This window comes from Leuresthes tenuis, unplaced genomic scaffold (genome assembly GCF_036924035.1).
Source record: "Leuresthes tenuis unplaced genomic scaffold, fLeuTen1.0.hap1 SCAF_28, whole genome shotgun sequence".
NCBI classification, from domain to species: Eukaryota; Metazoa; Chordata; class Actinopteri; order Atheriniformes; family Atherinopsidae; genus Leuresthes; species Leuresthes tenuis.
This window is the reverse complement of record NW_027325382.1, coordinates 56996-80000: the sequence shown is the minus strand read 5'-3', so window position 1 is coordinate 80000 and position 23005 is coordinate 56996. Positions and strand designations below refer to the sequence as shown.

Genomic DNA, 23005 nt, shown 5'->3' with positions numbered 1-23005 from the left:
ACACTCTCACACCCCCACTCTCACACACTCTCACACACACACACACAGAGACACACACACACACACACTCACACACACACTCACACACACACACTCACACACACACACACACACTCACACACACTCTCACACACACTCACACACACACACTCACACACACACACCCACACAGACACACACTCTCACACACACACACACACACTCACACACACTCTCACACACACTCTCACACACACACACACACTCTGTGGGCCTCCTCCTGGTGCCGTGTGGTCGGACCCTTCCTGTCTGCTCTGTCAGGTGACAGTGAGGTAGCAGGGTTACCGTGGTTACCGTGCACCATGCTCGTGTCTTCTTACACCAAAAGAACAACTTCAGCTCACCTCCATCTTCTTTCTGCCCAGTCGTTCCTCCTTTCTTCTTCCTCCTGTAACTTGTTTGTGTTTGCGTCAGTGCTTGCTGGATTATTTGTTTTGTATCTCCATGGTAACCGTTAGCATGTGATGCAGGAACCTGCTGGGAACTCCTGAAATAACTGGGTTTAACATACAATCTGTTCATTCTGTGGACACCTTCAGAAGCCTTTCCCTCCTCCTGTGTTATTGCTTCTGTTTGTCTGAGTCTGAGTGGAGTTTTCTCAGTGAGGGGCTCCTCCAGCCCCCCCAGGAGGATGCCAGGGGGCATAAAAGCCCTGCTGTTCGGGGTCTACCCCAGGGCCTCCTCACAGCTGGGTCTGCCTGCAGTGCCTCCAAAGGAAGGCATCCTACGGTTGAGCTCAGAAAACTGAACTGTGCAAAAGTCCAGCTGCAGCCCTCATTTTTATATATTACCAAGAAACAGGAAACAGGTTTTCAGACATGATTATAAATATAAGGCAAAGCTTCTTCTGATTTTATTCTGACTCTTTGAAATGACTTGAAAAAACAAGTAGTTTGTCCACTTTTAGTTGTTTTTCTCATACAGAACAAAATGACCTAAAAGTAATATATTTCAGCCCGAAGCGTGATCTTTTTCCAGCCTGATGGTAGAAAACAACATTTACTCCAACGAGGAGATGACTGTAGGGTCATATTTCCCTCCTGACCTGTGTTAGGGGGGAGCTTTAGACGAAGCCCTGAGGGTCACCTGAGGTGTGTTTGGTCAGTTTGACTGAAAACGAAAAGGTTCTGTTTGAAAGTAAGGTGTCTGACCATGGGACAGTTAACTTTAATCTGTCCCGCAGACGTCTTTTAATCCCACCGAGCTAACCTCTGGAGTCTGTAGCTGACAGAAGAAGTTTAGTAGTTTGTGAGATGATTTGATTGTAAAGTCTTTCTTGTCTTCACTCTCTGTGCCACCACTTGCTTTAATGTTAACATTCAGGCTTTCGGGGGCTTCCACATGCACACCCAGAGGGTTATTTCAGCTCCCCCTCTGGCTCAGTCATGCTGAAGCTCCCTGTTTGGGTTTCCTCTCCAACCAAACAAAGCTCCTTTCAGAGCGCGGCGCCCACAGCCCGGCAGCAGCTCGTTCTTTCAGGCTCACAAACGCAGGCTTGTGACTGTACTCAGAGGGGTTCAGCTGGGGGGGGGCTGCTGGCGGCTGATAGCTGCGATGCTGTGATGCTGACTGTCTGATCACAAGCCTTCAGCTTTAGATTTGTGCCTCTTCAGTTTCTCACCGGGTGGAAAAGCTCAGAAACAAACTTTGGAAAAATTCATTTAGGACATCATCATTTTTCAACCAACCAATGCACCCTGGAAGGGTTAGGAGTTCTGCTCAGAGTTCTGCTCAGAGTTCTGCTCAGAGTTCTGGAAGCAGAGTTCTGCTCAGAGTTCTGCTCAGAGTTCTGGAAGCAGAGTTCTGGTCAGAGTTCTGCTCAGAGTTCTGGAAGCAGAGTTCTGCTCAGAGTTCTGCTCAGAGTTCTGGAAGCAGAGTTCTGCTCAGAGTTCTGCTCAGAGTTCTGCTCAGAGTTCTGGAAGCAGAGTTCTGGAAGCAGAGTTCTGCTCAGAGTTCTGCTCAGAGTTCTGCTCAGAGTTCTGCTCAGAGTTCTGGAAGCAGAGTTCTGCTCAGAGTTCTGGAAGCAGACTTCTGCTCAGAGTTCTGCTCAGAGTTCTGGAAGCAGAGTTCTGCTCAGAGTTCTGCTCAGAGTTCTGCTCAGAGTTCTGGAAGCAGAGTTCTGGTCAGAGTTTTGCTCAGAGTTCTGCTCAGAGTTCTGGAAGCAGAGTTCTGCTCAGAGTTCTGCTCAGAGTTCTGCTCAGACTTCTGCTCAGAGTTCTGCTCAGAGTTCTGCTCAGAGTTCTGCTCAGAGTTCTGGAAGCAGAGTTCTGCTCAGAGTTCTGGAAGCAGAGTTCTGCTCAGAGTTCTGCTCAGACTTCTGCTCAGAGTTCTGCTCAGAGTTCTGGAAGCAGAGTTCTGCTCAGAGTTCTGCTCAGAGTTCTGCTCAGAGTTCTGGAAGCAGAGTTCTGCTCAGAGTTCTGCTCAGAGTTCTGGAAGCAGAGTTCTGCTCAGAGTTCTGGAAGCAGAGTTCTGCTCAGAGTTCTGCTCAGAGTTCTGGAAGCAGAGTTCTGGAAGCAGAGTTCTGCTCAGAGTTCTGCTCAGAGTTCTGGAAGCAGAGTTCTGCTCAGAGTTCTGCTCAGAGTTCTGGAAGCAGAGTTCTGCTCAGAGTTCTGCTCAGAGTTCTGCTCAGAGTTCTGCTCAGAGTTCTGCTCAGAGTTCTGGTCTGTGAGGAACATTTTGGGTTGAAATGTTCGGCTGACAGCTTTAGACTAAAAGCACCACTACAGCAGGTATCAGTTCCCTAAAACGTGTTCCTCAGAGTTCAACATTTCCGAGTTCTTTCCATGAAAAGGAAGAACCGTGTGGCTTTAGACCATCTGTGGTTCCGACTTTTGTTCCTCCTTTAATGATCTATGGGCCGGCCCACCCTGGGCTCTGTGTGGGGAAGCTGAGCGATTCCCAAGGAGAGGAAGCACCTAAATGGGTCCAGAAATGGATCAGGAACCCCAGCCCTTTACTCCTCGTCCTCCCAGATCGGGTTCACCTCTCTTCCAGCTGCTCATTCGCCGTTTCTCAGTCTGCGTTCTCCTCCATGAAGCATCATCAGTCATCACCAGCCCAAGTTTTACAGTTCACATCAAGGAAAACGTGTTCTGGCTCCACCCATTTCACCCAGGATGCATCTGGGGTGACTTGTGGCAGCGTAGTATCCCAGAATGCACTGCACTCCAGACCAAGGCAAGATTTGAGCTGATTCTGGAGGTATTTCAGTTTCTTCCAGTGTGAACTGAATGATTTTAGGAGGCAGAGCAGCTGTTTAACCTTCAGCTGTGAGGCAGATTGGTCCCCAGCACTCTGATCAGATCAGTGGGTCTCATGGGTCCATCTTTTAGATCTATGGTTACAGCTGCTTTTATTTTCCATACGGTTATAAGTTCTGGTGTGAAACAGGAGATCAGGTTAAAAACGGATGGCATTACTGATCAGAAAGCAGTAAATGATTGAGAAATCCATAAAAGTGGGGATGTTTCTGAGGTGTCCTTCGGCCTCCAGGCCCCGTTCTGTTCCAGCTCCTTCGTGTCCGCCCTCCTAAACGATGGAGATTATTCCATCCGTTTTAAACTGGCTGTGATTCTCATGAGTTTCTGTTTTAAGCGGCGCTTTAAACGGTGTTTTTCTCTGCAGGAGACGCTCTGTTGCTGCTCTGATCTGTCAGCCTGTTGAAGGGGTCACTGCAGTTTGGGTTGGGTTCACTTTCTCTGCATCCAGTCACAAACAAAATGTTATGCTGCACCCCCACATATATGCTTATTTGTTCAAATAGATTTAAATGAAGAGATTTATAGATTGGTCAATATTTGTTTTGAATTTCCCCCACAGGGGGCAGCTAAAGTATTTTGTATTCTAAATAAGATTAGAGTACATTTAAACTCTATGTAATGAACTGGCTGCAGTTACCAATGTGCCAGCATCTGCCTCTATGGAGACATGTTTCGGATTTTTAGGTCGTCCATCAACACTTTGGACTACTGTCAGTATTAGTAATGTTTCCCAATCTTCTGGCTCCCTCGTATTTGGATGGATGGATGGATAAAGACTCTCAAAGCTTCACCAGACTTCTTGGTCTGAGCTCCTTTATTCTCCAACACAGCCTGAACCCTCTGAGACGAGCTTTCTGTCATTTCTTTAAGGAGTCTTCAGGAATAGTTCTCCAGGCTTCTTGAAGGACATCCCAAAGCTCTTCTTTGGATGTGGGCTGCCTTTTGTTCCGTTCTCTGTCAGATGATCCCACACTGCTTCAATAATGTTGAGGTCCGGGCTCTGGGGAGGATTCATCCCTCCATAAGACCTGTTGCCACTGATTTTCAGTCCACTTCTTGTGTCATTTGGCACAGCTCAGCCTTTTCTCCCTGTTTCCCTTCCTTAAGAACGGCTTCTTGACAGCCACCCTTCCATGGAGCCCATTTCCGATGAGGCTTGGGCCAACAGTAGATGGATCAGCTGAAGGTCCAGATGCATCTCTCAGGTCCTGTCAGGTCACAGCTGGATTTTTTCCTCTTTCTTAAGGACATCACTTTCAGATCCTGTTCATCTGCTGGAGATAGTTTTTTAGGCCTGACACTTCTTCTTTTGTCCTCCACTTGTCCAGTTTCCTCAAATGTTTTAAGGACACACTGCACACCATGCTGAGATATGCCAAGTTTTCAGCTAATAGCTCTTTGGGAATCACCTTGTTGCTGCAGAAATCCCTTTGGATCTTACAGGGTTTGATTCATGTTCTGTGGGTTCTGTTAGCTGCAGGAACACGAGAACCAAGAACCTTTCAAGGTCCAGAGTAAGAGTTTAATTAGCCGATGTCAGGCAGCATGTTTTCAGCCTGAAACTCACACTTTCTTTGAGTCTTCAGACTGACTCCATCCTCCATCAGACTCTCTTAACTGAAAATGCTCAGGAACAAGGACTGAAGATGAGGGAAAAAGCAGAAAATGTCCAAAGAAAAACTCTGAAAGACTTCAGAAAGCTGCAGAACTGTTGATCAGAACACTTTAAAGGTTAGAACCAAGTCTGGAAGAAATGAGGCCTGGATCAGGAGTTTTAATGGTTCAGAACCAAAGCTGCAGTAGATATCTGGAGCATGACTGCATGAGGCTTGAGTTTTGGATCACTTTCTGTACAACAAATGAAAAGTTTGTAACTTTACAACCAGTAGAATATTTCATAGCTCACCTGGAGACTTTAGAGCTCAAAATGCAGCTCCAGAGCGACCATGGAGGGCTTTTAACCAGACACAAAGACTCCATTATGCCTCTGTGTTCTGACTCTCTCTGGTCCTCTTCTTCTGTCTCCTCCCACTCTTCTTCTGTCTCCTCCCACTCTTCTTCTGTCTCCTCCCACTCTTCTTCTGTCTCCTCCCACTCTTCTTCCTCCTCCTCACATTCACGCTTTCACCCACGTCTCCCAAATCAAGTGTAGAACTGTGAAGCCACATTTTCCGGTTCTTGGAGTTTCGGGAAAAAGAGGATGGAGGAAGAAGAGCAAAGAGGACACGGGTGGAGTTGGGAGGAGAGTTGAGTGTGTGATAATTAGGTTTCGTCCCTGACTCCCCCACCACCTTGTCGTCCTTTGAAGTCCTTCAGACTTCCCAGGATGCACTTGGGAAGCATCCAGAAGAGCTGAGATGTTGGGAATGTGGGTCAGGACGAGTGTGAATATCTGAGGATGCTGACGGAGAGAGTTGGTTCTCCCTCAGTGTGTGTGTGTGTTGCTTCTGCTGCTTTTCATGCTGAACCCCCCCCAAACATGCACATCATTCATATGTGTCACTAACACACACACGTCACTTTGTTTTGGTGTGCAGCTCGGATAAAACCCGGCTCTGTTCCACTGCTCTGTTTGGAGACAAAGAGCGCTTATCTCAGCCTGTCAGCGTGCATGTGTGTGTGTGCACGTTAGGAGGGAAAGTGTGTGTAGCGCACTCATTTTGTTTATGATTTTTTAGAGCTGTGTTTTTGGCTTCGTTGGGGGGATTATCTGACCTTTCTAACCCAGCTGTGGGCCCGCTCAGCATCACACATTCCTGCTGGGAGGTGGTATCATCGCACTCTGTGGCCAGCTTTATTTCAAACTGATAAGATCATGTTGCTTTTGATTGTTTGCAACATTTCCTAAATGAAAGCCTCACATCTGCAGAGCTGTTTGATGCTGCTGATACAGCTTTGTGCAGGTTCAGATGTGAGCCTGGACACATCACACTGAAATAAGACTTAAAGGAGATTATAGTCCCAGAAAGGTGCTGCTCCAGCTGTATATGAGACGACTGTCCTCAGAAGACTTCATGCACAGAAGCACAGAGGCTACACTGCTACATGCTAACCGCTAGTTAGCCACAGAAGCACAGAGGCCACACTGCTACATGCTAACCGCTAGTTAGCCACAGAAGCACAGAGGCCACACTGCTACATGCTAACCGCTAGTTAGCCACAGAGGCTACACTGCTACATGCTAACCGCTAGTTAGCCACAGAAACACAGAGGCCACACTGCTACATGCTAACTGCTAGTTAGCCACAGAAACACAGAGGCCACACTGCTACATGCTAACCGCTAGTTAGCCACAGAAACACAGAGGCTACACTGCTACATGCTAACCGCTAGTTAGCCACAGAAACACAGAGGCCACACTGCTACATGCTAACCGCTAGTTAGCCACAGAAGCACAGAGGCTACACTGCTACATGCTAACCGCTAGTTAGCCACAGAAGCACAGAGGCTACACTGCTACATGCTAACCGCTAGTTAGCCACGGAAGCACAGAGGCTACACTGCTACATGCTAACCGTTAGTTAGCCACTGCTACATGCTAACCGCTAGTTAGCCACAGAAACAGGATGGACACGTCACAGTTTGCCAAAAAGTCCTTAAAGGAGTTGCAGAGTTCTGGAAAAAGGTGTTCTGGACAGACCGGACCCAGAAGAACCTGCATCAGAGTGATGGCAGGAAGAAAGTGTGGAGACCAACAGGAACCAAGATCCACAGAATAGCAGCTGCTCTGCCACAGGTTCTGCTGCCGCAGGTTCTGGCTGCCGCAGGTTCTGGCTGCCGCAGGTTCTGCTGCCACAGGTTCTGCTGCCACAGGTTTTGGCTGCCGCAGGTTCTGGCTGCCGCAGGTTCTGCTGCCGCAGGTTCTGGCTGCCGCAGGTTCTGCTGCCACAGGTTCTGGCTGCCACAGGTTTTGGCTGCCACAGGTTCCGGCTGCCACAGGTTCTAGCTGCCGCAGGTTCTGGCTGCCACAGGTTCTGGCTGCCGCAGGTTCTGGCTGCCACAGGTTTTGGCTGCCGCAGGTTTTGGCTGCCACAGGTTCTGGCTGCCGTAGGTTCCGGCTGCCGCAGGTTCCGGCTGCCACAGGTTTTGGCTGCCTCAGGTTTTGGCTGCCGCAGGTTCCGGCTGCCGCAGGTTTTGGCTGCCACAGGTTCTGGCTGCCGCAGGTTCCGGCTGCCGCAGGTTTTGGCTGCCACAGGTTCTGGCTGCCACAGGTTTTGGCTGCCGCAGGTTCCGGCTGCCACAGGTTTTGGCTGCCACAGGTTTTGGCTGCCACAGGTTCTGGCTGCCACAGGTTTTGGCTGCCGCAGGTTCCGGCTGCCGCAGGTTTTGGCTGCCACAGGTTCTGGCTGCCGCAGGTTCCGGCTGCCGCAGGTTTTGGCTGCCACAGGTTCTGGCTGCCACAGGTTTTGGCTGCCGCAGGTTCCGGCTGCCACAGGTTTTGGCTGCCACAGGTTTTGGCTGCCACAGGTTCTGCTGCCGCAGGTTCTGGCTGCCACAGGTTTTGGCTGCCGCAGGTTTTGGCTGCCGCAGGTTCTGGCTGCCACAGGTTTTGGCTGCCACAGGTTCTGGCTGCCACAGGTTTTGGCTGCCACAGGTTTTGGCTGCCGCAGGTTCTGGCTGCCGCAGGTTCCGGCTGCCACAGGTTCCGGCTGCCACAGGTTTTGGCTGCCGCAGGTTTTGGCTGCCGCAGGTTCTGGCTGCCACAGGTTTTGGCTGCCACAGGTTCCGGCTGCCACAGGTTTTGGCTGCCGCAGGTTTTGGCTGCCGCAGGTTTTGGCTGCCGCAGGTTCCGGCTGCCGCAGGTTCCGGCTGCCACAGGTTCCGGCTGCCGCAGGTTTTGGCTGCCACAGGTTCCGGCTGCCACAGGTTTTGGCTGCCGCAGGTTCCGGCTGCCACAGGTTTTGGCTGCCACAGGTTCCGGCTGCCACAGGTTTTGGCTGCCGCAGGTTCCGGCTGCCACAGGTTTTGGCTGTGTGTGTGTGTGTGTGTGTGTGTGTTGGTTCGTGACACTGATTGATGAAGTGAGTAGCGTCATGAATCTGTGGGAGCGGACGGGCAGATGGCGTCATGAGTCAGAACGAGGGATGGTGGTGGTGGCTGTGGGCGGGGCTTTTCCTCCATCCTGCACACACACACACACACACACACACACACACACCTGCACACACACACACACACACACACACACACACACACACATATGTGTGCACGCCCTTCTGTGCACACTGAGGTGTTTCCTGTCCCGACAGTGGTGTGGGATTTAAGCCCCTCCCTCATTTGCAGAGTGGATGAATGTTGGATTAAAAGCAGCTTCATGTTATTCATGATATTCTGGGGTGTTCAGGTGCTCCTTGAACATGTCGCTCCCCCCGCAGGTGGAGCGCCGCCCTGCGATGGAGAAGATGAAGAGGATAAAGAAGCGGCTGTCGTTAACGCTCCGCTCCAGTCAGACCATCGACGAGTCTCTGTCCGAGCTGGCCGAGCAGATGACCATGGAGGACGGCGGCACCAAGGACAACGGTAACATTTAAACTTGTGTGTTTCCTCAGGGAGCAGCTGCAGCTCTGTGGCATCAGGTCCACCCCGACACATCAAGACATCCCATAATACAACAATACGGGTTAGATAATCGCAGGGTGGGTATGTTCCCTGATGAAACCAGTTTCCGTTTATTTTATCCCTCACTGATGTGTTCAAATCTGTTTAACTGAGATAAGCATTTTTAAAAATGAGCATTGGTTAGCTTCCTTCAAATAAAACTATTATTTTATCAATTATAAATTATAAATGAAATATGATTAAATATATGATAAATGATCAGGGGTTATAAATACAGGAATAATATGAAATGTTTTCTGAGGTCATTCTGGAGCTTTTTGTGCTCAGAATGTGACAGAAGAAGAGATCCAGTCGTCCCTCACAGACAAACGGACTTTTCTCGACTCTTTCTGTGATGTAACATCCTGGCTGACATGTGAGAGCGGTTATCTGCCACCTGTGACCAGCAGCCTTCAGAATAATTGATCTTTTACTGAATGTTTACGGTAAACTTCTGTTGGTAAGAAGTGGTGTGTTGCCGGAGACTTTAATGACTCCATGAAAGTGGAAGTGAGACGGCAAATGTTTGCTTTGGCTCCTCTGCGCCACAGGACCCAAGGAGCCGTTTAAAGGAGCATTAAAGCTGCTTCAGCTTGTTGAGAGCCGAGTGTCATTAAGCGGTCACCTTCTCTGATGGCGGTGCACGGCGCCCCCTCCTCGTGTTCCAACCGGATCTCCTTCAGCGCCACCAGGTTGTCCGTCAGCTTACTGCGTCCTTTAAACACCGTGGCGTACGTTCCCTGAAAGCAACATTGTTGGAAAGCGAGGGAAGGAAGCGGAGGTGTGATGCATGTTTTTGCTGATGTTGGTTAGTCAGATGTTTTTTTAGGTGTCCTCACCTCTCCAAGCTTGTCTAGTTTAATGTACGTCTCCAATTTCCCAAAACCGATTTCAGACTGAGGAGGAGACAAAGGAAGAAGTCAGAATTAGGCAGTAAAAAAGTTACCATTCCACTAGTTAGACAGGGTTCAAGGCTATGGCTAATTCTGGGTTCAGTCGTCTTCCAGCTCCTGCAGCTCATCTGGTGTGGTCCCCATCAGGATTAAGATTAAAAGCTCAAGTTAATCCAACTTCAGATGAACAACAGCAACACATATTTATTTATTTAACAGAAGCAGTGTGTGAGAAACTAAGTGAACCCCTGATCCAGCAGCTTCAGCAGCAGTGAGTGTAAAACTAAGTGAACCCCTGATCCAGCAGCTTCAGCAGCAGTGAGTGTAAAACTAAGTGAACCCCTGATCCAGCAGCTTCAGCAGCAGTGAGCTGCAGTGATGGTTTCCTGTGGGACGTTATCAGTCTCTCTCCTGGTTCTGGAGGAATCTCGGCCCTCTTCTCTCCAGCGCTGCTTCAGCTCATTGAGGTTTGCAGCTTTGGTTTCTGCACAGCTCTCTTAAGGTCCCACCACAGCATCTCAGTCAGGCTGAGGTCTGGACTCTGACTGGACCATTGCAACACCTTGATTCTGTTCTTTTTCACACATTCTGCTGTAGAACAAGCCATCCTTGTTCAGTCTTTTTCTAACTGTGTTGTCATGACCTTTAACCTTTAACCTGCTAACTGAGGCATGTAGAGTCTGAGATGTAGCTCTGGGCTTTTTCACCTTGGGCTGACCTTTAACCTTTAGCATGCTAACTGAGGCCTGTAGAGTCTGAGATGTAGCTCTGGGCTTCTTCACCTTGGGGTGACCTTTAACCTTTAACATGCTAACTGAGCCCTGTAGAGTCTGAGATGTAGCTCTGGGCTTCTTCACCTTGGGGTGACCTTTAACCTTTAACATACTAACTGAGGCCTGTAGAGTCTGAGATGTAGCTCTGGGCTTCTTCACCTTGGGGTGACCTTTAACCTTTAGCATGCTAACTGAGGCCTGGAGAGTCTGAGATGTATGACCTTTAACCTTTAGCATGCTAACTGAGGCCTGTAGAGTCTGAGATGTAGCTCTGGGCTTTTTCTCTTTGGGGTGACCTTTAACCTTTAGCATGCTAACTGAGGCCTGGAGAGTCTGAGATGTAGCTCTGGGCTTTTTCACCTTGGGGTGACCTTTAACCTTTAGCATGCTAACTGAGGCCTGGAGAGTCTGAGATGTAGCTCTGGGCTTCTTCACCTTGGGGTGACCTTTAACCTTTAGCATGCTAACTGAGGCCTGTAGAGTCTGAGATGTAGCTCTGGGCTTTTTCACCTTGGGGTGACCTTTAACCTTTAACATGCTAACTGAGGCCTGTAGAGTCTGAGATGTAGCTCTGGGCTTTTTCACCTTGGGGTGAACTTTAACCTTTAACATGCTAACTGAGGCCTGTAGAGTCTGAGATGTAGCTCTGGGCTTCTTCACCTTGGGGTGACCTTTAACCTTTAGCATGCTAACTGAGGCCTGTAGAGTCTGAGATGTAGCTCTGGGCTTCTTCACCTTGGGGTGACCTTTAACCTTTAACATGCTAACTGAGGCCTGTAGAGTCTGAGATGTAGCTCTGGGCTTTTTCACCTTGGGGTGACCTTTAACCTTTAGCATGCTAACTGAGGCCTGTAGAGTCTGAGATGTAGCTCTGGGCTTTTTCACCTTGGGGTGACCTTTAACCTTTAACATGCTAACTGAGCCCTGTAGAGTCTGAGATGTAGCTCTGGGCTTTTTCACCTTGGGGTGACCTTTAACCTTTAACATGCTAACTGAGCCCTGTAGAGTCTGAGATGTAGCTCTGGGCTTCTTCACCTTGGGGTGACCTTTAACCTTTAACATACTAACTGAGGCCTGTAGAGTCTGAGATGTAGCTCTGGGCTTCTTCACCTTGGGGTGACCTTTAACCTTTAGCATGCTAACTGAGGCCTGGAGAGTCTGAGATGTATGACCTTTAACCTTTAGCATGCTAACTGAGGCCTGTAGAGTCTGAGATGTAGCTCTGGGCTTTTTCACCTTGGGGTGACCTTTAACCTTTAGCATGCTAACTGAGGCCTGGAGAGTCTGAGATGTAGCTCTGGGCTTTTTCACCTTGGGGTGACCTTTAACCTTTAGCATGCTAACTGAGGCCTGGAGAGTCTGAGATGTAGCTCTGGGCTTCTTCACCTTGGGGTGACCTTTAACCTTTAGCATGCTAACTGAGGCCTGTAGAGTCTGAGATGTAGCTCTGGGCTTTTTCACCTTGGGGTGACCTTTAACATGCTAACTGAGGCCTGTAGAGTCTGAGATGTAGCTCTGGGCTTTTTCACCTTGGGGTGAACTTTAACCTTTAACATGCTAACTGAGGCCTGTAGAGTCTGAGATGTAGCTCTGGGCTTCTTCACCTTGGGGTGACCTTTAACCTTTAGCATGCTAACTGAGGCCTGTAGAGTCTGAGATGTAGCTCTGGGCTTCTTCACCTTGGGGTGACCTTTAACCTTTAACATGCTAACTGAGGCCTGTAGAGTCTGAGATGTAGCTCTGGGCTTTTTCACCTTGGGGTGACCTTTAACCTTTAGCATGCTAACTGAGGCCTGTAGAGTCTGAGATGTAGCTCTGGGCTTTTTCACCTTGGGGTGACCTTTAACCTTTAGCATGCTAACTGAGGCCTGTAGAGTCTGAGATGTAGCTCTGGGCTTTTTCACCTTGGGGTGACCTTTAACCTTTAGCATGCTAACTGAGGCCTGTAGAGTCTGAGATGTAGCTCTGGGCTTTTTCACCTTGGGGTGACCTTTAACCTTTAACATGCTAACTGAGGCCTGTAGAGTCTGAGATGTAGCTCTGGGCTTCTTCACCTTGGGGTGACCTTTAACCTTTAACATGCTAACTGAGGCCTGTAGAGTCTGAGATGTAGCTCTGGGCTTTTTCACCTTGGGGTGACCTTTAACCTTTAACATGCTAACTGAGGCCTGTAGAGTCTGAGATGTAGCTCTGGGCTTCTTCACCTTGGGGTGACCTTTAACCTTTAGCATGCTAACTGAGGCCTGCAGAGTCTGAGATGTAGCTCTGGGCTTCTTCACCTTGGGGTGACCTTTAACCTTTAACATGCTAACTGAGGCCTGCAGAGTCTGAGATGTAGCTCTGGGCTTCTTCACCTTGGGGTGACCTTTAACCTTTAACATGCTAACTGAGGCCTGCAGAGTCTGAGATGTAGCTCTGGGCTTTTTCACCCTGGGGTGACCTTGCTGGGACGTCCACTCCTGGGAAGATTGACAGCTGTCCTGAATGTTTTCCACTTGTGAATAATCTTTCTCTCTGTAGAATGATGGACTCCAGATAGTCTGGAAATGGCCTTATAACCCTTCCCAGACTGATGGGCAGCAGCAGCTGCTTCTCTGAGATCATTGCTGGTGTCTTTCCTCCTTGGCATTTTTGTGTATTTACCTAATAAAACCTGGTATGAACTAGCTTTAACTCCAGCAGTGTGTTATCGATCTTTTTACCTAATTCTTAACAATATTATACAAAGATATTCCTTTAAATTTGACACTTAAAGTAATAATAATGTTAGAATAATTCTTGGTGCAGCTCAGTGTAGATTTTGAAATGGTTGACCTAATGACCTTTGATGTTTATTTCTCCGTTTTGTTGGACTGAACAGATCTCTGCTGGATGCTGGTACCTGAAGTTCTGTTTCTTTGTTGTGTTTCAGAGCCCTTCATGAGGAACGGCCGCCCCCCCACCTCACACAGCATGCACTCCTTTCTGCACCAGTACACCGGCTCCTTTAAGAAGCCGCCCCTCCGCCGCCCTCACAGCGTCATCGGCGGCACCATCGGGTCATTCATGGCTATGCCGCGCAACGGCAGCCGCCTGGGTGAGACTCACATGAACTCAGCACCTACACAGCCTGGGTGGGAGGAGGGCAGAAGGCCTCCGGGAACAGACAGGAAACGTGTCACCGCCCTGCTTCGTGCACTCGGCAGAATGACGGCTGCGTGGGGGAATCTGTCGAGTGTGTTTCCTGTGTTCATCGCAGCCGAGGACACAGCGACCGACATCCATCAGCTGCTTTAAATATTCAGTGAACAAACACATGAGATCAGCTGGTAGTTAGAGCTGTGGTTCAATCATATAACTAAAATTAAACTAATGATGTTTAATGTAGTTTATATATTTTTACCATGAGTAGCAGACATAATGAGAATAATACTGGATCTCTCAAAGTGTGAAAGGGATCAGGAAAGACTTTAAATGAGTAATTAGACTCAGAGAACAGAGGATCACCCTCAGAGTCACTGAGGGTCCATGTGTTTGTGGATTTGGAGAAGCCTTATGACCCCTGAGGGACGTTTTGGTGCAGGTTACCTTCTGTGAGTTTTTCAGTTCCTGGATCACAAAGTAAGAATGAGTACAGAAGTGGAGCTGGTTTACGGTGCATGTTGGACTCCACCAGGACTGCCCCTCAGCACCGGTCCTGTTCGGGTTTTTACTCCACCAGGGCTGCCCCTCCTCACCGGTCCTGTTTGGGTTTTTACTCCACCAGGGCTGCCCCTCCTCACCGGTCCTGTTCGGGTTTTTACTCCACCAGGGCTGCCCCTCCTCACCGGTCCTGTTTGGGTTTTTACTCCACCAGGGCTGCCCCTCCTCACCGGTCCTGTTTGGGTTTTTACTCCACCAGGGCTGCCCCTCCTCACCGGTCCTGTTTGGGTTTTTACTCCACCAGGACTGCCCCTCCTCACCGGTCCTGTTCGGGTTTTTACTCCACCAGGGCTGCCCCTCCTCACCGGTCCTGTTTGGGTTTTTACTCCACCAGGACTGCCCCTCCTCACCGGTCCTGTTTGGGTTTTTACTCCACCAGGGCTGCCCCTCCTCACCGGTCCTGTTTGGGTTTTTACTCCACCAGGACTGCCCCTCCTCACCGGTCCTGTTCGGGTTTTTACTCCACCAGGGCTGCCCCTCCTCACCGGTCCTGTTCGGGTTTTTACTCCACCAGGACTGCCCCTCCTCACCGGTCCTGTTTGTTGAATGTAGTAAAAAATAACCATCAGGAAGTTTCCGTCATCTCTCCACCAGACAGATGTTGCCTTCGATCTTCCACAGATATGATCGAACACATGGAGAAGCAGCAGCAGCTGTGTTTAAGGTTCTGTTGGTGCCGTTTCTGTAGGCAGGGGAACACTGAGCCTCACAGTGGACCCTGTCCCAGATAGATGGACTTAGATCTAAAAACAGGACAGTTAAGTAGGGCATGGAAGCAGCACAGAATGCTGCTGTGTGCTCATTCCCAAAGTGACCGAAGATGGAAGAAAGGCAAGAGGTGGAGTGTTTGAAGGAGGTGGGGAGTGAAGAAAGAATTTAAGGTTTCTGGGTAAAGGAATAGATGAAGTAAAAGAACATAAGAGAGACGGAGGAAGGAAAGAAATCAGTTTCTGAGGAAACCTGGTTTGGCTGCTGGGAAGTGGAGGAATGAAGGATAAGGAAAGATGTTAGATAGCAGGAGATAATGGAGAGTAGAAGGAAAGTAGGACAGATTAGATCATTTAAAGGTTTTGAAGAACCCCAGTTAGTGGAGGAATGTGGAGGCTCAGACGAGGCGATGCTAAAGGAAGAGAAAACAAGAGAAACAGCAATAAAGAACCAGCTGATGCTTTATAAGGAGACTAAGGAGGAAAAGTGGAGCAAAATGAGCTGTTGAGGTGATGTTAGACTCTCAGTAGGCAGTTTGATCAGGTGTGATAAAGCTGTGGCAGAACCTGAACCGTAGCTCTTCCATGGCTCAACAAAGTGCCTCTGTGCACAATAACAGGCCTTCCCTGTTGGCAGAGTCACGGCTGCTTTGTACCTATGAAAATGAGAAGGCACAATTTAGAAAGGTATCTGAAATAGATTGAATATAACTGAGCTAACCTGCATCTGCTCCCAGCATGTTAGCCTGAAGCTGTGAGTCCGCTTCAGAGGAGAAGGTGACTGGAGCAACACAATCCAGCTCAGCTTTACGGGGAAACACCCCCCCGAGTTCATGCCTGGCTGGAAAATATATCTCTATGTTACACCACTCAGCCCTGTTACAAAGAAAAAAGGGATCGTTTCGTTGCTTTGTAACATATATGATATTTTTAATGCTTAAAGTAGATAATTATCTGGTTTGAATGATGGAACTCAGTAGTGTGGGCTCAGCGCACCTGCTGGGTCCATCTCCTCCCCCGGATGGAAACCTCCTGGATGTTTCCTCATTGTTGGCTCTCTTGCTGCTTTCTTTTGGGTCAGCACCCAGCTTCTCTGCTTAAAGTGTACTGGTATGATTTCTGCCTTCCGTGTGGGAGACATGGGTTCAAACCCCCTGCATGAAAGGTGCTGCCTCCAGTAGGGTCCAGTAGGGTCCAGTAGGGTCCAGTAGAGTCCAGTAGGGTCCAGTAGGGTCCAGTAGGGTCCAGTAGGGTCCAGTAGAGTCCAGTAGGGTCCAGTAGGGTCCAGTAGGGTCCAGTAGGGTCCAGTAGAGTCCAGTAGGGTCCAGTAGAGTCCAGTAGAGTCCAGTAGGGTCCAGTAGGGTCCAGTAGAGTCCAGTAGGGTCCAGTAGGGCCCAGTAGAGTCCAGTAGGGTCCAGTAGAGTCCAGTAGGGTCCAGTAGGGTCCAGTAGAGTCCAGTAGGGTCCAGTAGGGCCCAGTAGGGTCCAGTAGAGTCCAGTAGGGTCCAGTAGGGTCCAGTAGAGTCCAGTAGGGTCCAGTAGAGTCCAGTAGGGTCCAGTAGGGCCCACCTGTAAGGCACTTTGGATAAAAGCGTCTGCTAAATGCATGAACATAAGTAAACCAAGTTATTTAGTGAAATGAAATGAGCTTTTTGCACTGTGGTTGACAGATTATTGCACACATGACAACCATTTAGATTTATTGTTGTTGAATTAAAGGAAAAACTGTTTAGTTTGAGGTGGTTAGAGACCTGTTGTTCAGCCGATGAGCCTCAGGAAGCTTTCAGAGCTGAGCGTCTGACAGAGAGAGAGCTGTTCGGCCATAGCTGCTCATTACTGTGTGTGTGGGCGTGTTCTCTGTCGTTTTACTGACTGGGACGACTTTCAACAGTTCAGGGTTGGTGCTGCTGATCGAACATACCTCTATCTGCCCAATAATTTAATTCTAACAATGACTGATCAGACATGGCTGATCACAAACCAAGGCCCGACTGGACATGATTCAGCAGATTAAGGTTAAATTAATTCAACATTCCCTGGAGTCTATTAACATCAATCCCAGAAAAGTTTCTAAAATGCAACCAAAGCTTTACTTTATCACTTGTAAATTCATTTAAATCTTTATTTAAAAAGTCGAGTACAAAGGAAACAATTTTCAGTGTGTGAAGAAGTAACAACGTTCTGGAAGATTATCCAATCAGCAGCTCACCTGTTGACAGGTGAGGGTGTCAGGGTTGGGTATAAAAGGCCAAGAAATTCCTCTGGAGCTGTATTTACATTAGTCAGGGTTAACATAAGTTTAGCAGGTTAACAGAAGTTTAGTCAGGGTTAACATAAGTTTAGCAGGTTAACATAAGTTTAGCAGGTTAACATAAGTTTAGTCAGGGTTAACATAAGTTTAGCAGGTTAACAGAAGTTTAGTCAGGGTTAACATAAGTTTAGCAGGTTAACAGAAGTTTAGCAGGTTAACATAAGTTTAGTCAGGGTTAACATAAGTTTAGCAGGTTAACATAAGTTTAGTCAGGGTTAACATAAGTTTAGCAGGTTAACATAAGTTTAGTCAGGGTTAACATAAGTTTAGCAGGTTAACATAAGTTTAGCAGGTTAACAGAAGTTTAGTCAGGGTTAACATAAGTTTAGCAGGTTAACAGAAGTTTAGCAGGTTAACATAAGTTTAGTCAGGGTTAACATAAGTTTAGCAGGTTAACATAAGTTTAGCAGGTTAACATAAGTTTAGTCAGGGTTAACATAAGTTTAGCAGGTTAACATAAGTTTAGTCAGGGTTAACATAAGTTTAGCAGGTTAACATAAGTTTAGTCAGGGTTAACATAAGTTTAGCAGGTTAACATAAGTTTAGCAGGTTAACAGAAGTTTAGTCAGGGTTAACATAAGTTTAGCAGGTTAACAGAAGTTTAGCAGGTTAACATAAGTTTAGTCAGGGTTAACATAAGTTTAGCAGGTTAACATAAGTTTAGTCAGGGTTAACATAAGTTTAGCAGGTTAACATAAGTTTAGCAGGTTAACATAAGTTTAGTCAGGGTTAACATAAGTTTAGCAGGTTAACATAAGTTTAGCAGGTTAACAGAAGTTTAGTCAGGGTTAACATAAGTTTAGCAGGTTAACATAAGTTTAGCAGGTTAACAAGTTTAGTCAGGGTTAACAAGTTTAGTCAGGGTTAACATAAGTTTAGCAGGTTAACATAAGTTTAGCAGGTTAACAGAAGTTTAGTCAGGGTTAACATAAGTTTAGCAGGTTAACATAAGTTTAGCAGGTTAACAGAAGTTTAGCAGGTTAACATAAGTTTAGCAGGTTAACATAAGTTTAGTCAGGGTTAACATAAGTTTAGCAGGTTAACAGAAGTTTAGCAGGTTAACAGAAGTTTAGCAGGTTAACAGAAGTTTAGTCAGGGTTAACATAAGTTTAGCAGGTTAACATAAGTTTAGTCAGGGTTAACATAAGTTTAGCAGGTTAACAGAAGTTTAGCAGGTTAACATAAGTTTAGTCAGGGTTAACATAAGTTTAGCAGGTTAACATAAGTTTAGTCAGGGTTAACATAAGTTTAGCAGGTTAACAGAAGTTTAGCAGGTTAACATAAGTTTAGTCAGGGTTAACATAAGTTTAGCAGGTTAACAGAAGTTTAGCAGGTTAACATAAGTTTAGTCAGGGTTAACATAAGTTTAGCAGGTTAACAGAAGTTTAGCAGGTTAACAGAAGTTTAGCAGGTTAACAGAAGTTTAGTCAGGGTTAACAGAAGTTTAGTCAGGGTTAACAGAAGTTTAGCAGGTTAACAGAAGTTTAGCAGGTTAACATAAGTTTAGTCAGGGTTAACATAAGTTTAGCAGGTTAACATAAGTTTAGTCAGGGTTAACATAAGTTTAGCAGGTTAACAGAAGTTTAGCAGGTTAACATAAGTTTAGTCAGGGTTAACATAAGTTTAGCAGGTTAACATAAGTTTAGTCAGGGTTAACAGAAGTTTAGCAGGTTAACAGAAGTTTAGCAGGTTAACATAAGTTTAGTCAGGGTTAACATAAGTTTAGCAGGTTAACAGAAGTTTAGTCAGGGTTAACATAAGCTTAGCAGGTTAACATAAGTTTAGCAGGTTAACATAAGTTTAATCAGGGTTAACATAAGTTTAGCAGGTTAACAGAAGTTTAGTCAGGGTTAACATAAGTTTAGCAGGTTAACATAAGTTTAGCAGGTTAACATACGTTTAGTCAGGTTTAACATAAGTTTAGCAGGTTAACATAAGTTTAGTCAGGGTTAACATAAGTTTAGTCAGGGTTAACATAAGTTTAGCAGGTTAACAGAAGTTTAGCAGGTTAACAGAAGTTTAGTCAGGGTTAACATAAGCTTAGCAGGTTAACAGAAGTTTAGCAGGTTAACATAAGTTTAGTCAGGGTTAACATAAGTTTAGCAGGTTAACATAAGTTTAGCAGGTTAACATAACTTTAGTCAGGGTTAACATAAGTTTAGCAGGTTAACATAAGTTTAGTCAGGGTTAACATAAGTTTAGCAGGTTAACAGAAGTTTAGTCAGGGTTAACATAAGTTTAGCAGGTTAACATAAGTTTAGTCAGGGTTAACATAAGTTTAGTCAGGGTTAACATAAGTTTAGCAGGTTAACATAAGTTTAGCAGGTTAACAGAAGTTTAGCAGGTTAACAGAAGTTTAGTCAGGGTTAACATAAGTTTAGTCAGGGTTAACATAAGTTTAGCAGGTTAACAGAAGTTTAGTCAGGGTTAACATAAGTTTAGCAGGTTAACATAAGTTTAGCAGGTTAACATACGTTTAGTCAGGGTTAACATAAGTTTAGCAGGTTAACATAAGTTTAGTCAGGGTTAACATAAGTTTAGCAGGTTAACATAAGTTTAGTCAGGGTTAACATAAGTTTAGCAGGTTAACATAAGTTTAGTCAGGGTTAACATAAGTTTAGTCAGGGTTAACATAAGTTTAGCAGGTTAACATAAGTTTAGCAGGTTAACAGAAGTTTAGTCAGGGTTAACATAAGCTTAGCAGGTTAACAGAAGTTTAGCAGGTTAACATAAGTTTAGTCAGGGTTAACATAAGTTTAGCAGGTTAACAGAAGTTTAGCAGGTTAACAGAAGTTTAGTCAGGGTTAACATAAGTTTAGCAGGTTAACATAAGTTTAGCAGGTTAACATAAATTTAGTCAGGGTTAACAGAAGTTTAGCAGGTTAACAGAAGTTTAGTCAGGGTTAACATAAGTTTAGCAGGTTAACATAAGTTTAGCAGGTTAACATACGTTTAGTCAGGGTTAACATAAGTTTAGCAGGTTAACATAAGTTTAGCAGGTTAACATACGTTTAGTCAGGGTTAACATAAGTTTAGCAGGTTAACATAAGTTTAGTCAGGGTTAACATAAGTTTAGCAGGTTAACATAAGTTTAGCAGGTTAACATAAGTTTAGCAGGTTAACCAGCATGGCACCTTCACTGGAGAAAGTGGATAAAATGTTTGTAATTTTTTCTCTTATTTCATGTGGATGTACAGCAGATACATTTCAGAAGGTTGAATAACCAAAACTGGAGTTTAAAAAGGCTTCTCCAAACCAGAGTAACACACCCAGATAATGTGGTTGGGGTTCGATGCTCAGATAGACTCGATGGTCCTGGCTGGATCCATCGTATCCACAGAGCTCAGCGTTGCTTAGTTAGTCTCAATCAGAAGGTGTTTATTCAATGGAAGTTTCAATAAAAAGGTGTTTCCTGACATTTCATGAACAGAACATTTGACAGATGGAAACATAATCAGCAGATTGATTTCAGATGAAAGCTATCGGCCTTAACGACCTGTACAAACTACAGCTGATCCACCGTTAGACGCGCTGAAGCAGGCCTGAACTGTAATGAGAATAAGGCCTCTCTGCCTGCCTTGTTGTGATAACATGTTTCCTCATTTTCAGACATTGTTCATGAGAACCTGAAGATGGGTTCTGATGGAGAGAGCGACCAGGCATCTGGAACGTCCTCAGACGAGGTTCAGTCCCCAACCGGCGTCTGTCTGAGGAACAGAGTCCACCGACGGATCTCCATGGAGGTGAGACCTCAGCACACCACACAGTCCATCTGCTCCAGTGTGGAGGTGGGGGCTGGGTCTGACTGAAGGTCCGCTAATGGGCCGCTAATGTCCGGGAATCATGGTGCTGATAGCAGGGCTGCTTTCAGAGGCGTGTCTGCTGTCACAGCTGCAAAGCATGCTGGGAAATCCTACCCCTCCTGCTTCATTAAATATCAGTTTAAATAATTCATTATTTATTTATCCAAACCTTTTCTGTCCACGTCAAATGAAAAGTATTTTAGCTGCTGTGGAGCATTTTTCACGTCTTCTTCATTTTGTCACGTTCAGCCACAAAGTTTCTGTTAACAATAAAAAAGCAGCTGAAATATACAGAGTCAAAGCTAATGAAGTGATGCTAAATGATGCCAAACCTCCGCCCTGCTAATGAAGTGATGCTAAATGATGCCAAACCTCCGCCCTGCTAATGAAGTGATGCTAAATGATGCCAAACCTCCGCCCTGCTAATGAAGTGATGCTAAATGATGCCAAACCTCCACCCTGCTAATGAAGTGATGCTAAATGATGCCAAACCTCCACCCTGCTAATGAAGTGATGCTAAATGATGCCAAACCTCCACCCTGCTAATGAAGTGATGCCAAATGATGCCAAACCTCCACCCTGCTAATGAAGTGATGCCAAATGATGCCAAACCTCCACCCTGCTAATGAAGTGATGCTAAATGATGCCAAACCTCCGCCCTGCTAATGAAGTGATGCTAAATGATGCCAAACCTCCGCCCTGCTTATGAAGTGATGCTAAATGATGCCAAACCTCCACCCTGCTAATGAAGTGATGCTAAATGATGCCAAACCTCCGCCCTGCTAATGAAGTGATGCTAAATGATGCCAAACCTCCACCCTGCTAATGAAGTGATGCCAAATGATGCCAAACCTCCACCCTGCTAATGAAGTGATGCCAAATGTCTACTGAAGGTGGTAAACCTCCGCCCTGCTAATGAAGTGATGCCAAATGATGCCAAACCTCCACCCTGCTAATGAAGTGATGCCAAATGTCTACTGAAGGTGGTAAACCTCCACCCTGCTAATGAAGTGATGCCAAATGATGCCAAACCCCCACCCTGCTAATTAAGTGATGCTAAATGATGCCAAACCTCCACCCTGCTAATGAAGTGATGCCAAATGATGCCAAACCTCCACCCTGCTAATGAAGTGATGCCAAATGTCTACTGAAGGTGGTAAACCTCCGCCCTGCTAATGAAGTGATGCTAAATGATGCCAAACCTCCACCCTGCTAATTAAGTGATGCTAAATGATGCCAAACCTCCACCCTGCTAATGAAGTGATGCCAAATGTCTACTGAAGGTGGTAAACCTCCACCCTGCTAATGAAGTGATGCCAAATGATGCCAAACCTCCACCCTGCTAATTAAGTGATGCTAAATGATGCCAAACCTCCACCCTGCTAATGAAGTGATGCCAAATGATGCCAAACCTCCACCCTGCTAATGAAGTGATGCCAAATGTCTACTGAAGGTGGTAAACCTCCGCCCTGCTAATGAAGTGATGCTAAATGATGCCAAACCTCCACCCTGCTAATTAAGTGATGCTAAATGATGCCAAACCTCCGCCCTGCTAATGAAGTGATGCTAAATGATGCCAAACCTCCACCCTGCTAATGAAGTGATGCTAAATGATGCCAAACCTCCGCCCTGCTAATGAAGTGATGCTAAATGATGCCAAACCTCCGCCCTGCTAATGAAGTGATGCTAAATGATGCCAAACCTCCACCCTGCTAATGAAGTGATGCTAAATGATGCCAAACCTCCACCCTGCTAATGAAGTGATGCCAAATGATGCCAAACCTCCACCCTGCTAATGAAGTGATGCCAAATGATGCCAAACCTTCACCCTGCTAATGAAGTGATGCTAAATGATGCCAAACCTCCGCCCTGCTAATGAAGTGATGCTAAATGATGCCAAACCTCCACCCTGCTAATGAAGTGATGCTAAATAATGCCAAA

General features: G+C 46.4%; 1 protein-coding gene across 1 annotated transcript in view; it reads left to right on the top strand.

Moving 5' to 3' along the window:
* cdk17 (cyclin dependent kinase 17) overlaps positions 1-23005 on the top strand; it is a 56446-nt gene that overhangs the window by 20933 nt on the left and 12508 nt on the right. Inside the window, exons 2-4 of the mRNA XM_072379101.1 lie at positions 8675-8819; positions 13475-13639; positions 20871-21004. Of these exons, the coding sequence (XP_072235202.1) occupies positions 8693-8819; positions 13475-13639; positions 20871-21004 (426 nt within the window). The 5' untranslated portion in view covers positions 8675-8692. The remainder of the gene's footprint in view (positions 1-8674; positions 8820-13474; positions 13640-20870; positions 21005-23005) is intronic.